General features: G+C 33.7%; 1 protein-coding gene across 1 annotated transcript in view; it reads left to right on the top strand.

The window, feature by feature from the left end:
• LOC149804790 (purine nucleoside phosphorylase-like) overlaps positions 1-19013 on the top strand; it is a 38301-nt gene extending 19288 nt beyond the window's left edge. Inside the window, exons 4-6 of the mRNA XM_089944618.1 lie at positions 3900-4075; positions 8169-8359; positions 13039-19013. Of these exons, the coding sequence (XP_089800744.1) occupies positions 3900-4075; positions 8169-8359; positions 13039-13241 (570 nt within the window). The 3' untranslated portion in view covers positions 13242-19013. The remainder of the gene's footprint in view (positions 1-3899; positions 4076-8168; positions 8360-13038) is intronic.
• Positions 19014-19304: the final 291 nt, after the last annotated feature.

Genomic DNA, 19304 nt, shown 5'->3' on the forward strand with positions numbered 1-19304 from the left:
TATAAATATAATGAAGTAATTGACGTGTTTATATTGAAGACAGTTTTAATTCATGTTTCTAAAACATTTTGAAGAGTTAATCTACATGTATCATTTCAGAATAATAAGTTCTATATTCTTTTAGTGATAATACACTTGTACACACAAGATGTTTTAAAACTGATGACAGTGTAGAAATGTTAGCCATTTAGTAAATAAAATGCCATCTTGAAATATTCATGAATCCTTTTACTTTTAGATAGAATATCGAAATAAAATATATTGGTAATGCAACTTATGTCTTTTTTTAAAGGAAGTTTCCACCGTTTTGGAATCATTGTTTCCTTTATATTTTTATTGACAACCACATCACTGCCATATTAGGTAGTTTATGTCCCAGATCACAAACAAGGGTTGCTCTAGTCTCTATACATAATGGCCTCTTCTGATATCTACAAAACGAACCAGAAGACATAAGTAAATGTTACATTTCACAGTTGAATTATGAATGTGTGAGATTTATAAGTTGGCTTGCTCATGTTTTTATTTTTACCCTTAAAAATAAATATCTGAATAAAGGTTCCTACATATTAAATAAGCTGCCATTTGAACATTAACATTGTCTTACTGTGTTATCTATAAACTGCAAATTTTTTTAATACATAAATTATACCTCATGGGTCCTACTGCTAGTTTACTTTTTGTATATAAACATGTGTGGATAGTTTTGTATATCAGGCCTGTAGTAATCTACCATTATTTTGACACCTGCAAGGATGGCATTTGAAAATTTATTGTTAAAATATTCTTTTCTTCGGATATCTGAGTTGATGGCAGGACCCTAAGTACCCCCCCCCCCTTACACTGAGCAGACCTGTATATAATTCTCAAGTATACAAATGAGTGAGGAGGTAGGACTCCATATATATATATATATATATATATATATATATATATATATATATATATACTCTTTAAAGTTTGAGCTCTTGTGTACTTTTTTAAATTTATTTATTAATCTAGACCCCCTCTGCTTCATTCTTGGATCTGCCCCAGTATCATGGAACTGAAAGGCTTTGCATTACTAGCACATCTATTGATTAAAAACATCCCCCACCCCCGATGTTAATCGAACATGTTCTAGTTTCTAAATAGATGTAAATGACGAACCTGATTTGGTGTAAGTGTTGCTGGGATAGGGTTGGATGATCTGTCGTCGGTCTATTCCCACCTATGACATGTTTACTGCAGATATGTCAGTGTTGTGATTTTGTCAGTAGTAAAAGTTCCCCTTCCACAGGCACGCACCTAACGCCAGCACTTCTAAAAATTTTATTTCAGTTTTAGAAATGGATTCCCAAATACACACGTCTTATGTTCACGATCTGAATATCTACTATCGCTGTTACAAAGTCCAAAACAACAGTGTCTTAAAGCACTGCGATTTTTTCGCTTTTAATGGATAGATGCATATTCTTTAGTGTGTTCCACCATTTATATTGCAGTACAAAATCTGGTTTATTTGTCCTACATTCTGCAGCTAAGTCTGCGAGCTATAAACAGGTGTGCTGTTTTTAGCAATTAACAGTGTCGGTCGATCCCTGCTATACCTAAATCATTTGTTGTATTCAGATGAAACTTTGGGATAGCATATTACTGTATGCATATATCATTTGCTGTATTCAGCTGAAACTCCGAGACAGTATATTACTGTATGCATATATCATTTGCTATATTCAACCAGTTGTTTTTTTTTCAACTGAAACTTTGGGACAATATATTACACTATGCCTTATCATTGTGAGTGACACATTTATGGTAAAAGGTATACTTGCTTATTTACTTTGGAGAGTTTGAATACTAATATAGGGTTTAATATTTATATTTAAAAGACCTTTTCCCATAGACTGGTGGCTTTAAAAAGTATTTGCCATGCTCTACAATCACAGTGAAGTTTTTTTCTCAGAAATTAATACAAGTCCCTTCTGGATTTTTTCTTTGCTACAGTTTTGAAAGTTTATGTATAACAGGGATCAGTCGTGAGTTTTTTTGACCGTTAAACCATGTTCTTGGTGTATCTCATTAGTATGTCAGCTTAAAGGCCACTTGTTCAAGGAAAAAACAGATTGAAAAACTACATGTTCCTTTATATTAAAAAAAATATTTGTCCCTTGATAAAAAATACTTTTACCTTGTGGCATATGGAAAATAGATTTTGGTCTACACTATGTGTATTAGGGTGTGTTATATGCATGAGTAAACACAGTATGAAGAATAAAGTTAGTTTGAGTCTACTCTGTGTGTGTTAGAGTGTTTGATATGCATGGGTAAATACAGTGTGAAGAATAAATTTGATTAGGGTCTACACTGTGTGTATTAGGTTGTGTAATATGCATGGGTAAATACAGTATGAAGAATACATTTGATTAGGGTATACAATGTGTGTATTAGGTTGTGTGATATGCATGGGTAAATACAGTATGAAGAATACATTTGATTAGGGTCTACAGTGTGTGTATTAGGTTGTGTGATATGCATGGGTAAATACAGTATGAAGAATACATTTGATTAGGGTCTACAGTGTGTGTATTAGGTTGTGTGATATGCATGGGTAAATACAGTATGAAGAATACATTTGATTAGGGTCTACAGTGTGTGTATTAGGTTGTGTAATATGCATGGGTAAATACAGTATGAAGAATACATTTGATTAGGGTATACAATGTGTGTAGTAGGTTGTGTGATATGCATGGGTAAATACAGTATGAAGAATACATTTGATTAGGGTCTACAGTGTGTGTATTAGGTTGTGTGATATGTATGAGTAAATACAGTATGAAGAATACATTTGATTAGGGTATACAATGTGTGTATTAGGTTGTGTAATATGCAAGAGCAAACATAGTATGAAGAAAAAAGTTGATGACAAACCCAGTCTTCACTCTGTAATGTAGCTGTTCTTCTTAGTCATTGCCGTCCAATACTTTTTATATGTGCCTGCCATATGGCAAACTATATTATGTTATTTTCTGTTCATACATCATCTATTACCATTTTCATTTGTGTGCAATAACTTAATTTGTCCACCATACACACTTACCAAACTTTGTGGTGGGGCCCCCGAGTGGCCGAGCAGAATAAAGCGCTCTCCATTATGGATCATTGCCATATCACCTCTGTCTGCGTGGGTTCGAGTCTCGGATTTGGTTAATGTGGTTATGTGAGAAAGCTTGCCAGTATCTTCTCATGGGTCAGTGGTTCTTCCCGGGGTTTTACCGGGTTCTTCCTCCACCATTAATACTGACCGCCATGCATAGCCTGTCGTGTGCTGAAAAATGGCATTAAACCCCACAACAACAACAACCAAACTTTGTGGATGGCATGCACTTGGAATAAGGAAGAATGTCATTGATTTTGTTTCAAAAGGCAAGGTCACTGACAGAAAGAAAAAAATTGTTTTTCACACAAATATCCAAGTTCTCCATCTTTCGCATTTATCAGTCTTTGTGGATGACTTGCACTTGGTATAAGGAAGTCCATCAGTTTTGGCATCAAAAGTCAAGACTACTGACTGAAAGAAGAAAAATGCTTGCTGTAGATAAATTTCAGGTATCCACATAGGTACTGCTAAACAAAGGGTAGGCATATAATGTGATGTTCACAGTACCCATGTCAATAACATCTTTGTGTTGAAGAATTCAATGTATTGTTCACAGTACTCACGTCAATAACATCTTTGTGTTGAAGAATTCAATGTATTGTTCACAGTACTCATGTCAATAACATCTTTGTGTTGAAGAATTCAATGTGATGTTCACAGTACTCATGTCAATAACACCTATTTGTTGAAGAAGTCAGTGTGCTGTTCACAGGACTTGCATCAATGAATGTACATTATTTGTTTTTATTTCTATTACCAGACTACAATCCCCATAAGGGTCATGAAAGCTCTTGGAGTCCATACTCTGTTCCTGACAAATGCAGCCGGTGGCCTGAACCCCGATTTTAATGTTGGAGATATCATGATCATTAGGGATCACATCGACCTGCCTGGTCTCACAGGAGAATGTGTCCTGCGGGGGACCAATGATGAGAGGTAGGCAGGTTAAAGGTCATTGCTTGGTTGAGTAGTCCCCTTCATCATAAAACTAAACTCCAAATCTTACTGAAAACATAATTTGAATAATTTGAATTGAAAATAAATTACTGGTATGTAAATGAAGTCATATCACTGAATACAGAACTGATATAAACTTTGTCAAATTTATTTGTAATTGTATGTGAGCTTTACTTCCTGGAAGCCTCCTTCATACATACAGCAAAAGTTTTCAGAAGAAACAAATATTTTATTGATAGTAACATGTTAAATGTAATAACAAAATTATCATTTATATAACATGCAGTAAAATTCAGTGTGTAAAAATGACGGGTGTTGATTAATTCCTTATGCTTTTCTTAGTCAGACTTGTGAAAATTTGATTCATGCAGAAAATTAAACAAATTGTTTAGGAAGAAAATGTTCGTTTCTCCTGTACTGATTTGGACTCCATGAAATACATTACCTGATCACATTACATTAGGGTAAAATTTCTTTGCTACCTCCTAATCCAGCCCTCTGTGAAAGATAGATAAATGTTTGCCTATATTGATATTGATATAGACGAAGGGAAATAGTACAGGTTAACTCCCCTTTCTACCGGCTCTGTGACTACTTGTATACATGGTTTACATCAGTACTTTCTCTTGCTAGTCATGAGGTAAAGAGGTCCACCAGACAATCCAGTTAAATTCTTTGACTTATGTGACATAAATTTAATCATGATGTCCTCCACAGTGAAGAGGGTGTTCCAGGAGGACACATTATAAAGCCATTCTGTAAGTATGGTTTTGTTAATATGAAAAACCTTACGTCCCTCATTCAGGGGAGATAATCAATGCAAAGAAATTCGACCTTATCCCTTCTCAACATTTTGTAAAAACAATCTTACTTCCATCTTTGCAGTTTAGGGGGGATAATCATTATGGAGATGTTGGACCTTATCCCATCTCAACATTTCGGGGTGGGGGATAATCAGTGTAGAGAAAATTGGACCTTATCCCTTCTCAACATTTTGTAAAAACAATCTTATTTCAATCGTTTGCAGTTCAGGAGGGATAATCAATGTAGAAAATTGGACCTTATCCCTTCTCAACATTTTGTAAACAGGAGGGATAATAAATGTAGAAAAATTGGACCTTATCCCTTCTCATCATTTTGTAAAAACAATCTTACTTCCATCATTTGTAGTTCAGGGGGGTAATCAATGTGGAGAAGTTGGACTTTATCCCTTCTCAACATTTTGTCCATCTAGATATTGAACTCTTAACACATATTAACATAGTGTCTTTTCTCCTAAACACATCAAATGTATAGCTTACATGTTGGAGAAAGCATCAAACAAGACATTTTTTATGCAGGGAAGTTTCTTACAGATCCTTTGCCTAATTAGTGCTGGGTTGGACCTTTTACAATGCCAGTTAACTAATGGACCTGTGATGATCAGTGGTATATTAATTCTTCAAGAAAATGTTTTACATTTCACCCATTGGAAATGAAAGCCAGTCTTGGTGCCTTCCACACATAAATGGAAGATATCCATGAAACACACGCCTGATCTTGTCAGATGATTCAGTTGTGGTGACATACCTCTGCATGGGGTGGGGGAGACAATCACCAGAACTTTGCCTCAGAATATGGAATACCTTCCTGTATACCCCCAATATCGGGTAATTGCCAAAATCATCTCGTCCATGAAGTCTGAATGTTTTATTTTTGTCTAAGTGGGTTGGATTAAGAGGTAGCAAAGAAAGTTGTCCTAATGTAATGTGAGCAGGCAAGTATTTTTAAAGAAACATCGTTTACTATCCCTTTCTCCCTCTTCCACTATCTGGTTAATATTTTTACGTGCCTACCAAAAGGCAAAGGACATGATGTTGATATCTGTCTTTCATCAATACATGCTGTATTTATGTCCAGCTGTTACCTTTTTCATTTCTGCACAGTAACTTTTTTTTACACCATCTGCTCTTACCATTTTTTGTGGCTGACCTGCATTGATGTGATAGGGAATAAATCATTTCATTTTCGGGTGAAAGAGGTCAGTGTCACAAAATGGAAAAGGAAAAATGGTTTCTGTACAGTAACATTAGTTTTTCATTAGAGACATGGACCATACTTTGTAGATGGATTGCACTTAATGCAGTGAAAAAGTCTTTTAATTTAGCCTTTTTATTTTGGGTTGAAGGGTCAACAGACAAGGTAACTGACTAAAAGAAAGAAGAGAAATGGTTTCTGTACAATAATTTTAGTTCTGCATCACAGATTTGGACTAAATGTTTTAGATGTCGTACATTTGGAGTAATGAAGATGGAGTAATGAAGATGGTGTAAGGAAGATGAAAGTTGATTTTGCAGTAGAAAGGTCAAGGTCATAGTGACTGAAATATGAAAAATGTATTTTGCAGAAAATCTTATGAAGGTCACTCAGACTTAAAGAAGAATACAGGTTTTCACATAATAACTTTACTTTTATACAGTGTACATTATAAAGTTTGCAGTTGGCTTGCACTAAAGGCAGGGAGGAATCCTACTGAAAAATGGGTTTTGCACTGCAACTTTTGTCTTAGATTAAGTTCCTTGACTAAAGTTTTGTGGATGGTTTCCACTTAGGGTTAGAAAGAAACTTTATCTATTGGAGTCTAAATGTCAGTGATCATGGTCATGGTAAAGCTAGTAACAAAATGATGGTTTCAGCACATTATACATAGTTCAAGACCAAGTACCCTTTGTCTGTAAGAGAAATAGTGATTCAGCTTTCATCTAGCAATACGATGCCTGCTATTGTTGCATTGCTGTATTACTTCCTGACACTTGTCGCTAATGCTTCTGATTAGGCGGTCATATCAACATAGTTTTCACTAAAAGATTCTTATGATGTCTAGTTGCTGCTAAATTATAATAGTACCAGTCTGATGTCCAATATGGCTTCCGTCTTGAAAATCTTGTTATTGCTTGTCCTGAATAGAAAATCATATTGACATGGGGGAGTTTTGCCAGAAGACATCTTATGAAGTCTGGTGGATTATAAAATAATAATGATGACACATGCAAATCCAACAAGGCTGCCACTGCTGCCATCTTGAGAATGTTCTTGTCGCTACTGCTCTTGAACGTGTTAGTACACCTCCTGAATGGGGGGTTGTATCAGCATGTTTTGTTTACTGAAACACTTCTTATGGTGTCTAGTTTAGTTCTAAATGAAAATGGTGCCAATCTGACCTCAGTATGGCCATCTTGAAAATCCTATTATAACTCTTTTTCCTAGATGGCTGTTCATATTGACATTGCATTTTCACCAGAAGACATCTCACACTGTCTTGTTGGTCCTAAATGGAAATGGTGCACATCTGTTATCCAATATGACCACCATGAAGACATCTTGAAAATCTTAATATTGTTAGTCCTTCAAAAGAAAAAGTGATATCGGCATGGAGTTCCCACCAGAAGACATCTTATAATGTATTATTGGTTCTAAATTAAAATGGTGCTAATCCAGTATACCCTCCATGGTAGCCATCTTGTTTTTGCTGACATCCAATGTTATCGCAGAAGAATATCAGAGATGGTTTCAACACTCAACAGATTAAAGGAAGAATTAGTCTTAGTCTAGAATTCATGGATTTTTCTCATGAAATGGAGCATCAGTCCCTCTGAGGGACTCTTGTTTTATATGCGGTACAGTTTATAAATTCGAAAACCAATGAAACAACAACCCTTTTGTAGAGATAATAGGACCCAGTCCATCAAACCCCAATGGAAAATCACCCTTCTGTAGAAACAATAGGACCAAATTGCATTAAAATCCAATAAAAAAATTGCTTTTTTATAGAGACAATTGGACCAAATTTTAACCCTCAAAAAATGAAAAATTACCCTTTTATAGAAGCAATAGGACCTAGTCCTCAAATTTAAGTACTGAAGATATTGTAATTTTGTAAACCTATTGGTTGTTATTTCTATGAAAAGAAATAAATGAATTTGCATTATTAAAACATGTTAGTAAAATATTTATGGTTAAACCATGTACAGGATTTGCTATGGTTAAATGGAGAAGAATAGATAGATATTGTGATAATTGTTTATTTACCTAGGTTTGGGCCACGGTTTCTAGCAACAGTGGATACATACGACAGAGAGCTAAGTGAGCTGGCAAAGACTGCAGCAACAGAATTGGGGCTGCATGAGATCCTCAGGGAGGGAACCTACATTATGATTGGTGGACCCACATTTGAGACTGTGGCTGAGTCAAAACTCTTGCGCAGCTTTGGAGGGGATGCAGTTGGTATGCTGATAATGAATTACAATTTAGCCAAATGATATGTGTACCCATATGTAATCAGTATAGATAAAGATCTATCATCAGAGAATTGGGCATGAGATCAAAATATTTATTGTTTGCTTGAAATAATTGATGGAAGAAACACTGTCTGCTGGCACATTATTTGATAGCAGATCAGGGTCTGTGTTGATCAAAGCAGTCAGCATATCTGACAACAGAACAGGGTCTTTGATGCTGAAAGTAGTCGGGCACAATCGTCACCAGAAGATCAGGGACTATCATGACCAAAATATTCAGGTGAATACAGTTAATACTGGCTGAAAGTGTGTCAGTTTAAATGATACAATTAATACTTGCAGAAAATATGTCAGTATAAATTACACAATTAATACTTGCAGAAAGTGTGTCAGTATAAATTACACAATTAATACTTGCAGAAAATATGTCAGTATAAATTACACAATTAATACTTGCTGAAAATGTCAATTTAAATTATACAATTAATACTTGCTATAATGTGAAATTATTAATTAATAATTGCAGAAAGTTTGTCGCTTGAAATTATGAATTTAGTACTTGCAGAAAGTATGTTTAAATTGTATAATTTATTTTCACTTAAATAATTACTACTCACAGAAAGTGTAAATTTACATTTATAATATATATAATTCTTGCAGAAAGTGTCACTTGAAATTTCATGATTTTAATTCTTAGACAAAGTGTCACTTGAACTTGAATAATTAATTCTTACAAAAAGTGTCACTTGAAATAATATTGTTAATACTTACAGAAAGTGTCGATTCATACTTGCATACAATGTCAATTTAAATTATGCATTCAAGTACAGACTTGGGGAAAAGTAATATCTTAAGTATAAAACAGATACATTAGATTCAAAATAAGTTTTAAAATGTGTTAGTCATTATGGACGGTTATATTAAGATATTATGTTTGTGTAACTTAGTGTTTCAGCTATAATCTGATAAGGCCAGGACACCTTTTCCTTAAAATGGCACAGAGTACATGAAGTTCTTGAGAAAGAGTATTTAATTTTGTTTCACTGTTCAGATGACAGTGTATATCCAGCCATTCAAATTTACCATTTGATATTGATATAGTGGCTGTTTTTAATTACATTTACAACATGCTGTTAAAAACATATGTAAAAGCTTGTTTACATCTGCAGCAATTGGATGTAAGAAGGCTTAACTACTTCATATGTTGCATCAGTTGGATGTAAAAGGCTTAACTACTTTATATATTGCATCAGTTGGATGTAAAAGGCTTAACTACTTCATATATTGCATCAGTTGGATGTAAAAGGCTTAACTACTTCATATATTGCATCAGTTGGATGTAAAAGGCTTAACTACTTCATATATTGCATCAGTTGGATGTAAGAAGGCTAACTACTTCATATATTGCATCAGTTGATGTAAGAAGGCCTAACTACTTCATATATTGCATCAGTTGGATGTAAGAAGGCTTAACTACTTCAAATATTGCATCAGTTGGATGTAAGAAGGCTTAACTACTTCATATATTGCATCAGTTGGATGTAAGAAGGCTTAACTACTTCATATATTGCATCAGTTGGATGTAAGAAGGCTAACTACTTCATATATTGCATCAGTTGATGTAAGAAGGCCTAACTACTTCATATATTGCATCAGTTGGATGTAAGAAGGCTTAACTACTTCATATATTGCATCAGTTGGATGTAAGAAGGCTTAACTACTTAATATATTACATCAGTTGGATGTAAGAAGGCTTAACTTCTTCAAATATTGCATCAGTTGGATGTAAGAAGGCTTAACTACTTCATATATTGCATCAGTTGGATGTAAGAAGGCTTAACTACTTCATATATTGCATCATGAGTACGATATGTACTCACTTATAATACAAGTCAAACTACAAACTGTACAGACCCAGAAATGCCATCACATATTGTACTGGCACATCTGGGTTTGTGCATTTTGTTAGGAATATTCAGTAGATCAGCATAGAATCTGATCTGCAGGCACATCAGGATCTTTGTTGTTTGCAGTTTGACTCAACTTATAAGCAAGTATATATGGCAAGCAGCAGTTTACAAATCCTGAATTGGAATAATCCCAAAAATTCAAAGTGCTCAGAATTATTTCTCAGATGATGAGACTTTAAAAAAGTAGAGTCTATGTTTGACAAGAACTGAATGGAACACATAGATTTTTCAGGATGGACTCTCCAATTGCATTGTCATTTGTTTTAACCCAGTTGATTGAAGATCTCATCTGCTACCAGCCAGCTTTCAATTTGTTTTACCCTAGACACACATTATTACAAGACTTGTCTAACCTTACATGCACAAGGTTATTATTAGTGTTGATAAATAAAGCCATTATTTGTTTGCAAACTTCTTATCATCAGTGTTTGGGGAAGTGTTAACTGAGCATGCCATGTTGATGTGTGCTAAATGTCAGTTCCGGGTTTAACACTGAGTGAAATGGTACAGGTGCAACATGATGATCTGGAAGGAGTGCAGTACAAGAAATAAAGATAGGGCAACAATTTTGGATATGAAACAGGGATAGATGGAAATTAAAAAGCAGAGATAGAAACAGGCATGTTGAGTTGGAGGTGGGGTGCCACACCCCAGTGTACCTTCCTCACTGAAAAATGACTTTACAAAAGCACATGATTGGACAGAAATTTGAGTCAGATACATAAGTAAAGGATTCCTTACTGAATGTTTCTTTTTAGTTAAGTGGCCATGTGAGGTAAAGCCATTACCATCATATTTATGGAAAATTAAAGTGCAAGCAGGCATGGATTGTGTTTGTAATTCATATGTTAGATATAACCAAGATTCAAACCTTGAAAGAAACTATTTCAGAAATTTGATGAAAGCAGTGCAAGCCTATAATTATAGTGAAATTTTGCAAATTGTACATAAAGTATATGATTTTTTACATTGTGCAGAATTGTAATGGAAACGGCATTTTTACAAATTTCTTTAGAAATATGATCGTAATTATTTTTTAAAAATTGCATTCCACAATTGCTATTGGAGTTTTGTGGTGCATTTTTATTGGCCTGCCATAAGGCAGAGCATATCATATTGTTTTTACACACTTTAGATTTCCACCATTGACCATAACTAAACTTCGTAAATTGATTGCATTTGGATTTTGGAAGAAGCCTATTGATTTCAAGGTCAAGGTCACTATGGCTGAAAGAAAAGAAATGATCGTTGCATAATTACTAAGATCTAAATCACAAACCTGGGAAAACTTTGTGAATAGCTTGCATTTTGGGGTAAGGAAGAAGCCTCTAATATTGGGTTAAATTGATAAGGTGACTGAAAAAAGAAAAATCGTGTTTGCACACAGTAAGTTTACTTTTACATCACAGAACTGGAACAAATTTTGAGGATGGCTTGCACTTGGAGTAAGGTAAATAAGTCTGTTGATTGTGGGGTAAAGAGGTCAAGGGTTAAGGTCATAAACTGAAAAATGAAACATGATTTCTGTACAAAATTTAAGTTCTCAACTAGGTATTGTCATCAGAGTATGTTGATGGCTTATGCTTTGGGTGAGAAAGAAGCCAATAATTCTGGGGGTCAAAAGATCAAAGGTCAAGTTCTTGGTAATTGAAAGAAAAGAAAAATGTTTCCATAATAAGTTTAGTTTGAGACTATATATCTTAACCAAAGTGTATTGAGGACTTTAACTTGAAGTGTAGAAGAAGGCTATTTGAGGTTAAAGGTCAAGATATTGTAACTTGATGAAAATGGGTTCTGCACAGTAGCTTTGTTTTAGAAGAAGTTCGTAGCCAAATTTTGTTGATGACTTGAACTCCAGGTTAGAAAGGTACTGATAGTTTTAGAAGTCTTGTGGTCAAAGATCATGTCATGGTAGATCTTACAAAATAACAATGGTTTCTGTACATGAAGTAAACAGTTCACTTACCTTGATCGTAGTCAAGGTCATTGAGATCCATTGGTCAATAATCTCCTGAATCACACCATGCCATACTAATGCCTACATAGAGAACTACTAAACATGGAATGGGCATATAATGTACCTTTCACAATACTCTTGTACATTGCCAATAACCTATTCTCCACATCAGGGTAAAGTAGTAGATATTAAACTTTTTGCCTTAGTGTAACTGCAAATATCTACAGTCTGTTCATAACCCCCTGCAGGAAGCTGCCTTCCTTATGTGAAAGTTGGTGAATTTTCCCCCATTATATACAGTCCTTCCTATGGTCAGATTATCAATTTTAATTGAAATAAGGCCAGTAATGTAATTCTCACAGATATAGTTGGTTGTTTACCGATATGTTACTGACAGCAACATGTCACCACATGGTGTTTTCATTTAGACAGAATTTTAATTTGGCTAGAATTTTTTTTTTCATAAACATTTTATGTAGTGTAGTGGTTGATTTAAACAGAAAGAAAGGTTTTGTGTTTTACCACCATCTTACTCTGCAATATGTCATGTTTTTGTATGCTAAAAAGCAAGCATTGGCAAGTGCAAGGTGCAAGTTTCAACTAGTTTTAGCTGTGCTGTTCAGTGTCGACCAGTAATTTAGTGATTACAGTGGTTTACTTAAATGCATTTCACTGTCATTTCATAAGTAATATATGTAATCTGAATATTGATACACAAATTCCATATGTCTGTTTCAGGAATGAGCACTGTAGCTGAAAGCATTGTGGGAAGACACATGGGAATGCGTGTTTTTGGAATGTCACTGATCACTGACATGTGTAGCTTGAGTTATGAGGAGAAAAAGTGTACAACCCATCAGGATGTTTTGGCCATTGGGGAGAAGAGAGCAGAAGATCTACAGAAACTTGCCTCTCTTATTGTGGAAAAAATGACACTATGAAATTCTTTTTGCTTCAAGAGCTATTTAACATTTTTAGTTATTTGCCTGCATCATATGTCATTGATGTCAATCATTCAGATATATACTTAACTTAAAAATACACTTACCTCAGAATTAAGCCATCCTGGAAAGCAAGCAAGTCAAATTTTACTAATACTATTTTGTATAAACCAGTCTCAAGTTTCACATTTTGTGAGTAAATGTGGTTTTTATCTAGAAGAGCTTGTTTTCCCTTAAAATAATTACTTTTGGACTGATTGTTCTAAGTCCTGGAAAAAACATAAATAAGAATTCCAGTTTATTTCATACTATTACTTATGTTACAGTAAGATAGCAGTTGTGAGTTCTAACACCAGACTGTGCCAAGGGAGATAATTTCCTCCGAATGCAGTATGTGTATTACTCTTCATATTGTTCTGCCCCATTAAGTATGTGTGCAGGGTATGGAAGAAGTTAATACAGAACACACATGAAACATGGCAATATGTTCATTGGGAACTTTGTTTTGTTTTACTGTTGTGAAGCATGAATTGCAAAACATAAAGACTCTATAAAATGTAACAAAAATATTCATTATATACAATGTAGGTTTCGTCCTGTGAAAAAAGAGACATACCAGAGAAATATACTTTTGTTCTAGTTAACTGAGAACAGTATATATATATATATATATATATATATATATATATATATATATATATATATATATATATATATAAAAGCTTATTCTGATACATCCAAATTTATTCATTTGTAGTTCACAATTTTTTTCATCATGGATTTAAATATAGCATAGGATATCAGATATATATCCATTAGTAAATATCTTGAAAACATATCTGTTAGTACAGTATTTCATACATATCTGTAAGTACAGTATCTCACATAATTATCTGTTAGTACAGTATCTCACACATGTTGGTACAGTATCTTGTTCATATCTTTAAATATAGTATCTCGCATATGTTAGTGCAGTATTGGACATACATTTCTGTCAGTACAGTATCTTGCATAAATATTGTTATTGCAGTATCTTATACATATCTGTAAGTACATAATGCATAATTGTCTTTGATGACATATTGTGACTTTAGTTAACCTAGTTTACATGTTCATAGGTGCCAACCTCTCAAAAATTAAATAGGAATGGTAACATGCAACAATTGGAATCTTGTCATAAAAAAAGAATACTTAAACTTGTATTGCTCAGTTTATTTAAGCATTATTGATATTTACAGTGATTTTTCCCCACTATGTTAAGTCCATTGAAAAATAGACTGGTATTTGACCTGTGTTGATACCGTGTGTAATCCATTTAAAATGTCTGTGGCACACATTTTTCAACTAGATATAATCCTCATCAGCTTTGTTAAGATCAGTATCACTCTTGAATGTTCTCAGGCAAGTCACAGTGTTAAGCTAGTATGATTTCTGATTAGTATTCATTTGCATTTTATAACGAGTACTTAGGTACATTCACAGAAGAATTGCAGTCAGAAATTACAAGCGTTTTTGTGATCCAGCTGTACTACTGATTAAGTTGTGGTTTTCCTTTATAAAGTTATACTTGACCTGAAAATAAGAATCTTTAAAGCAATCATAATGACATCATGTATGACTAAAATAAGTAATGAGTCAAAATTGTAAATGATTGACATCTTTGCATGTTTCACAAGTGTATATTGTAGTTTTACACAAAATTTTCATTATTTCATTGCTCTGTATTTGGATAATCAACTGAATTTATTAGTATTGTAAGTTGATCTTTACATTTGACAACTCAAAATACATTTCTTTTTCAACTTTCAAAGATGCTGCATATTATGTTCGGTTTTGGGACATTTATATTGATGTAGATGTATAAACAATATTACCAAGATCTGTCATTAAACTGGCTGATTTTTTAAAATTTTTTACCTGGACAGGATATAATTGATCTATTTATTCAATAATCCAGATTCATACCAGAAAAGAGAGGAAACAGACTTCCCATTTTAAGAGAGCTGAAATTGTAATCTTAAATGAGTTTTTTTTCTATTCAGTTTCAGTAGTGGATTTATGGTGAAGCTAAGGGCACACTTGTCCCCATTTCTTTACAGCTGTTGGAACTTGATAAAGAAATTGGAGAGGATACATGTTGTTCATGTCCTCCATCCCCACACGTCAAAGCTGTCAAAGCTGTCTCTAAATCTGCCTCATTCATTTTACAAGATAGTTATGCTTAGGTTACCTGAAATGATCTTGTATCATGTATTTTTGGGATTCTGCATTGCAGCTTTCTTCGGTTATGTGACTGTAAAATGTTTCTCCACAAGCTTTTAAAACCCAGGTAATGCCCAAGCAAATGCTTATCTGTATGGAAATCCGTTTTCAATTAGCAAAATAAAAAAGGATGAATCTGTGGATTCTCAGTAGTCGACATTGTGCCCTTCTGTCCTTTAGCTAATGAGAAATAATTGTTACAAAAACAAATTTTCCAGAAAATTTAAGTTTTAATCAATTTATAGAGCCCACAGATGATTGTTGTTTATATGTAAATAGAATTTAAGTGTAATTTATGCATATAAATTGTAGTAACGTTAAAACATTGGAGACATGTTTTTGTCCTGCTTTGTTCAATGTTGTTTTATGGCTTTTTGTTTAGTTACAACTGTATTGTACCATGATATATAACAACTGTATCGTACCAAAATATATAACAAATGTATTTTGTCACAATATAATTGTATTGTTCTGTATAGGTGATGCTCGATTTATGCCATAGATACATTCCTGAGGTTATGGTGTAAATCTAAAGTAATTTTCCCATAGGATACATGCAAATTAAGGAATTTTCCCATAGGATACATGCAAATTAAGCAAGTTCTGAGGCAAATTATACCTCAAAGTTCTCAATTAATAATTATTCATGTATAATCTTGAAACAAATTTATACATATAATTCGTAAGTAAATTATACCTCTAAGTTTTCAAGTAATATTTATTTGTGCAAAATTTTCAAAAATATACATATAATATGTATGGAGACTGCATGCAGGTCACAGCATGACACCAGTGATAGCATAAAAACAAGCACAGTAGTGCAAATTGAATGTTATTTCTTCATTATAAAATGGTGTAAAAATGAAAGTACATAAATCAAATTGGCATAAAGCAAGCATAACCTGTAACACATAATAACTGTATTGTGCCATATAATAATTGGAATGTTCCAGAATATATAATAATTAGAACTTGTCATAATATAACTGTATTGTGCCATCATATATAAGAAATGTATTGTGCCATCATGTATTATAACTGTATTGTGCCATCATATATAATAAATGTATTGTGCCATCATATATAATATCTGCAGAGTTCTTACAGGATTTTTGCTATTAACTTTAAAACCCTTTAAATACTTTTAACAAACTTTTTAAAACCTTTAGCATGTTTTATTTCATAAAACTTTAGACCTGTTTACCCATACATTTTCTTGTCAGTATTTTAAGTAATATGTCAGAATTTTAAGTAATATCTGTCAGAATTTTAAGTAACATCTGTCAGAATTTTTAGAAGCCAGTCAGTATTTGCATTAAGTGTTTCGAACATCTTAACACAGCACACATCACCTGTGAAACAGCCCACAAATAGTAGATACTGTCAATACACTATAATTACCATTATGTATGACATACCAACTATACAATATTCTGTAAATAACTCCTTGTTTGTATAGATGCTGGTATTCAGGCAATTCTATGTTTCAAGGCAAAATTTGCAGAAATTGAAAACCATTGGCTTAAACATCCTGTTTATATTATAGTGATAAAAACCACAAACGAATACCTCCACACACCCAGATTCATTCCATTATTTACCTTTCTTACTTTCTCTAGAAAATCTGTTTTCTCAGCTTCACATATCCATAATATTTTATATAAAGCCAGTTCTCTACATTATACATGGTTAAGGAAGACTTGATACAAAACATTCTGATACACACTGTTACCACCAATCCACTCAGAAAATAATAACTTCATCTAGATAGGTGAAGGCAATCTTATTTATTTCATAATATCTAGTATCAGATTTGCCAACATTTACTAGATACAAAATGAGCTTCATACATTTTTTTGGTACCAAGTTTGTCAACAATATCAAACTGATTCACTTGGAATTAATGTCTTAATGAAGGCTTAGTCTATGGGTCCACTCTTTGGTAAACGAAATATTGTTTCTAAATACCTTGTACAATTTTGGAATCTGGGATAATATTTTCATTCCTTCAGTTAACTTGTTGGTAGTGCTCAATGACGAATTCATATTTACGATCAACTCACATAGAATCACCTCAGCATGTGTTATTTGTTTTTGAAGTATGTTTTGATCACTGACTTCCTTTCCCTTCATCACTGACAAAATATTTATATTTCCCTTTACTAATTTTTCCAGTTTTACATGATTTTCTGATTCTATGTGCCATGAACAGTCATTCCTTCCAACATGTGCACAGGAAAAGTCTTAAGTTGCAAAGAGTGCAGAGCACAAAATGTTCTCCTTTAGACAATGGTTTAAGGCATGGCCACAGAGTATTATAAAGTGGTAGAAAATGCTGCTTTCTGTGTTTAGACTCTCCATTTTCATCACTAGTTTCGTGCTGAAACTTTCTTGTCAGTGGCATTTTCTTTGTTTAAACAATCTGATGTTGAGAATGTTAAAATCAGTGACGTGGCACAGACTGCAGACATGGACAGAACAGACAATACAGCGAAACAAAACAGAATAAAATTGGCTTAAAAATTAATATAAAAAAGTTAATAAAAATTGTAATCTCCGATCGTATTTTCAGGTCAATGGGCTTTATTCCGTACAAATACAGTAAAATACAGATGGGTAAACAGGTCTGAAACTTATGAGAATAGCATGAAAATGATGGTATTTTTCAAACTGAGAAGAAACTCGAAACCAAATGAAACATATACAACAATAAAACTTTAATATTCTTAGTATTTTCTATCATTAAATCAACATCAGCTTAAGTAGGCAAACACAAAAGAGGGCCTTTGGAAACAGCATGATGCCTGAGTACAGTTTCAATAAGAACCTCTCACCACATGGCCTTATCAAGCACTCTTAGTCAATAAGAAGTCAACAATTGATGGTCACTAGAAAAAAGCTAACTGTTGGGCCAGTAAAGGAAGGGTTTGAAATGTGGTGAGGCGTGGTCACTAACATCTGTTCTTTTCTTCATCAGTGAGCTGGTCCATCTCCTTCACAGCAGTCACCTTGTCCTGGATACTTTTTCTTAGTGTATTCTACTCTGCCAATAGTATAAAGTGACCATACTTCTCTGTGATGTAGTCCTTTATGTTAAAGTTGGTCGATGCAGTTTATAACTAAGATTCCTTGAACGTGATGTGGTATGACCAACAAAGTTGGTAATAGATGTAAGCAATGCAACATACTTTTTTGGCTTTGCTCCAGAAATCAAACATTAATGCATTAAACACATCTTTAAGTTGATTCGTTTTGCTCTTTTCATAAGCAATGCAGGTACAGCTCTACCACGATAACTCACGCACATCGGGGTCAATGTCCAAAAACATTGACCGCACTGCACTATAAGTGAGGCGCGAGATATCGAGGGATCTATAAAGAAAAAGCCAAAAACCAATAAAGGGATCCACGTAAAGGCAAAAGGGGTGGGGGTGGGTTGGCAGGTTATAGTGTTGAATACTCAATTTATAATCATGCTCAGATTAACTGTGAATAAATATCTCTTCATAATGGTGTACTTTGTTTATTTTTTCCTCATAGAGCAACACTAATTTCAAGATAAATTATTCCACATGATTTCCGTTCGCTTAACACGTGTACCACTTCACACATTGTACACTGCATCACTAATTTGTGTGTTTAATTGGATACATTCTAGTTTTATTGTTTTTGAGAAACATTGTTGATCGAACGAATGAATGAATGATAGATAGATTTGATTGTGGTAGAAGTGAAATGAAAAAAAATCACAACGGTTAATAATTACCAACTCGAATTTAATGGGTCTACAAATTTAAAACA

The sequence above is a fragment of the Sinohyriopsis cumingii genome, chromosome 2, assembly GCF_028554795.1.
Source record: "Sinohyriopsis cumingii isolate HCF-2022 chromosome 2, ASM2855479v2, whole genome shotgun sequence".
Taxonomy (NCBI): Eukaryota; Metazoa; Mollusca; class Bivalvia; order Unionida; family Unionidae; genus Sinohyriopsis; species Sinohyriopsis cumingii.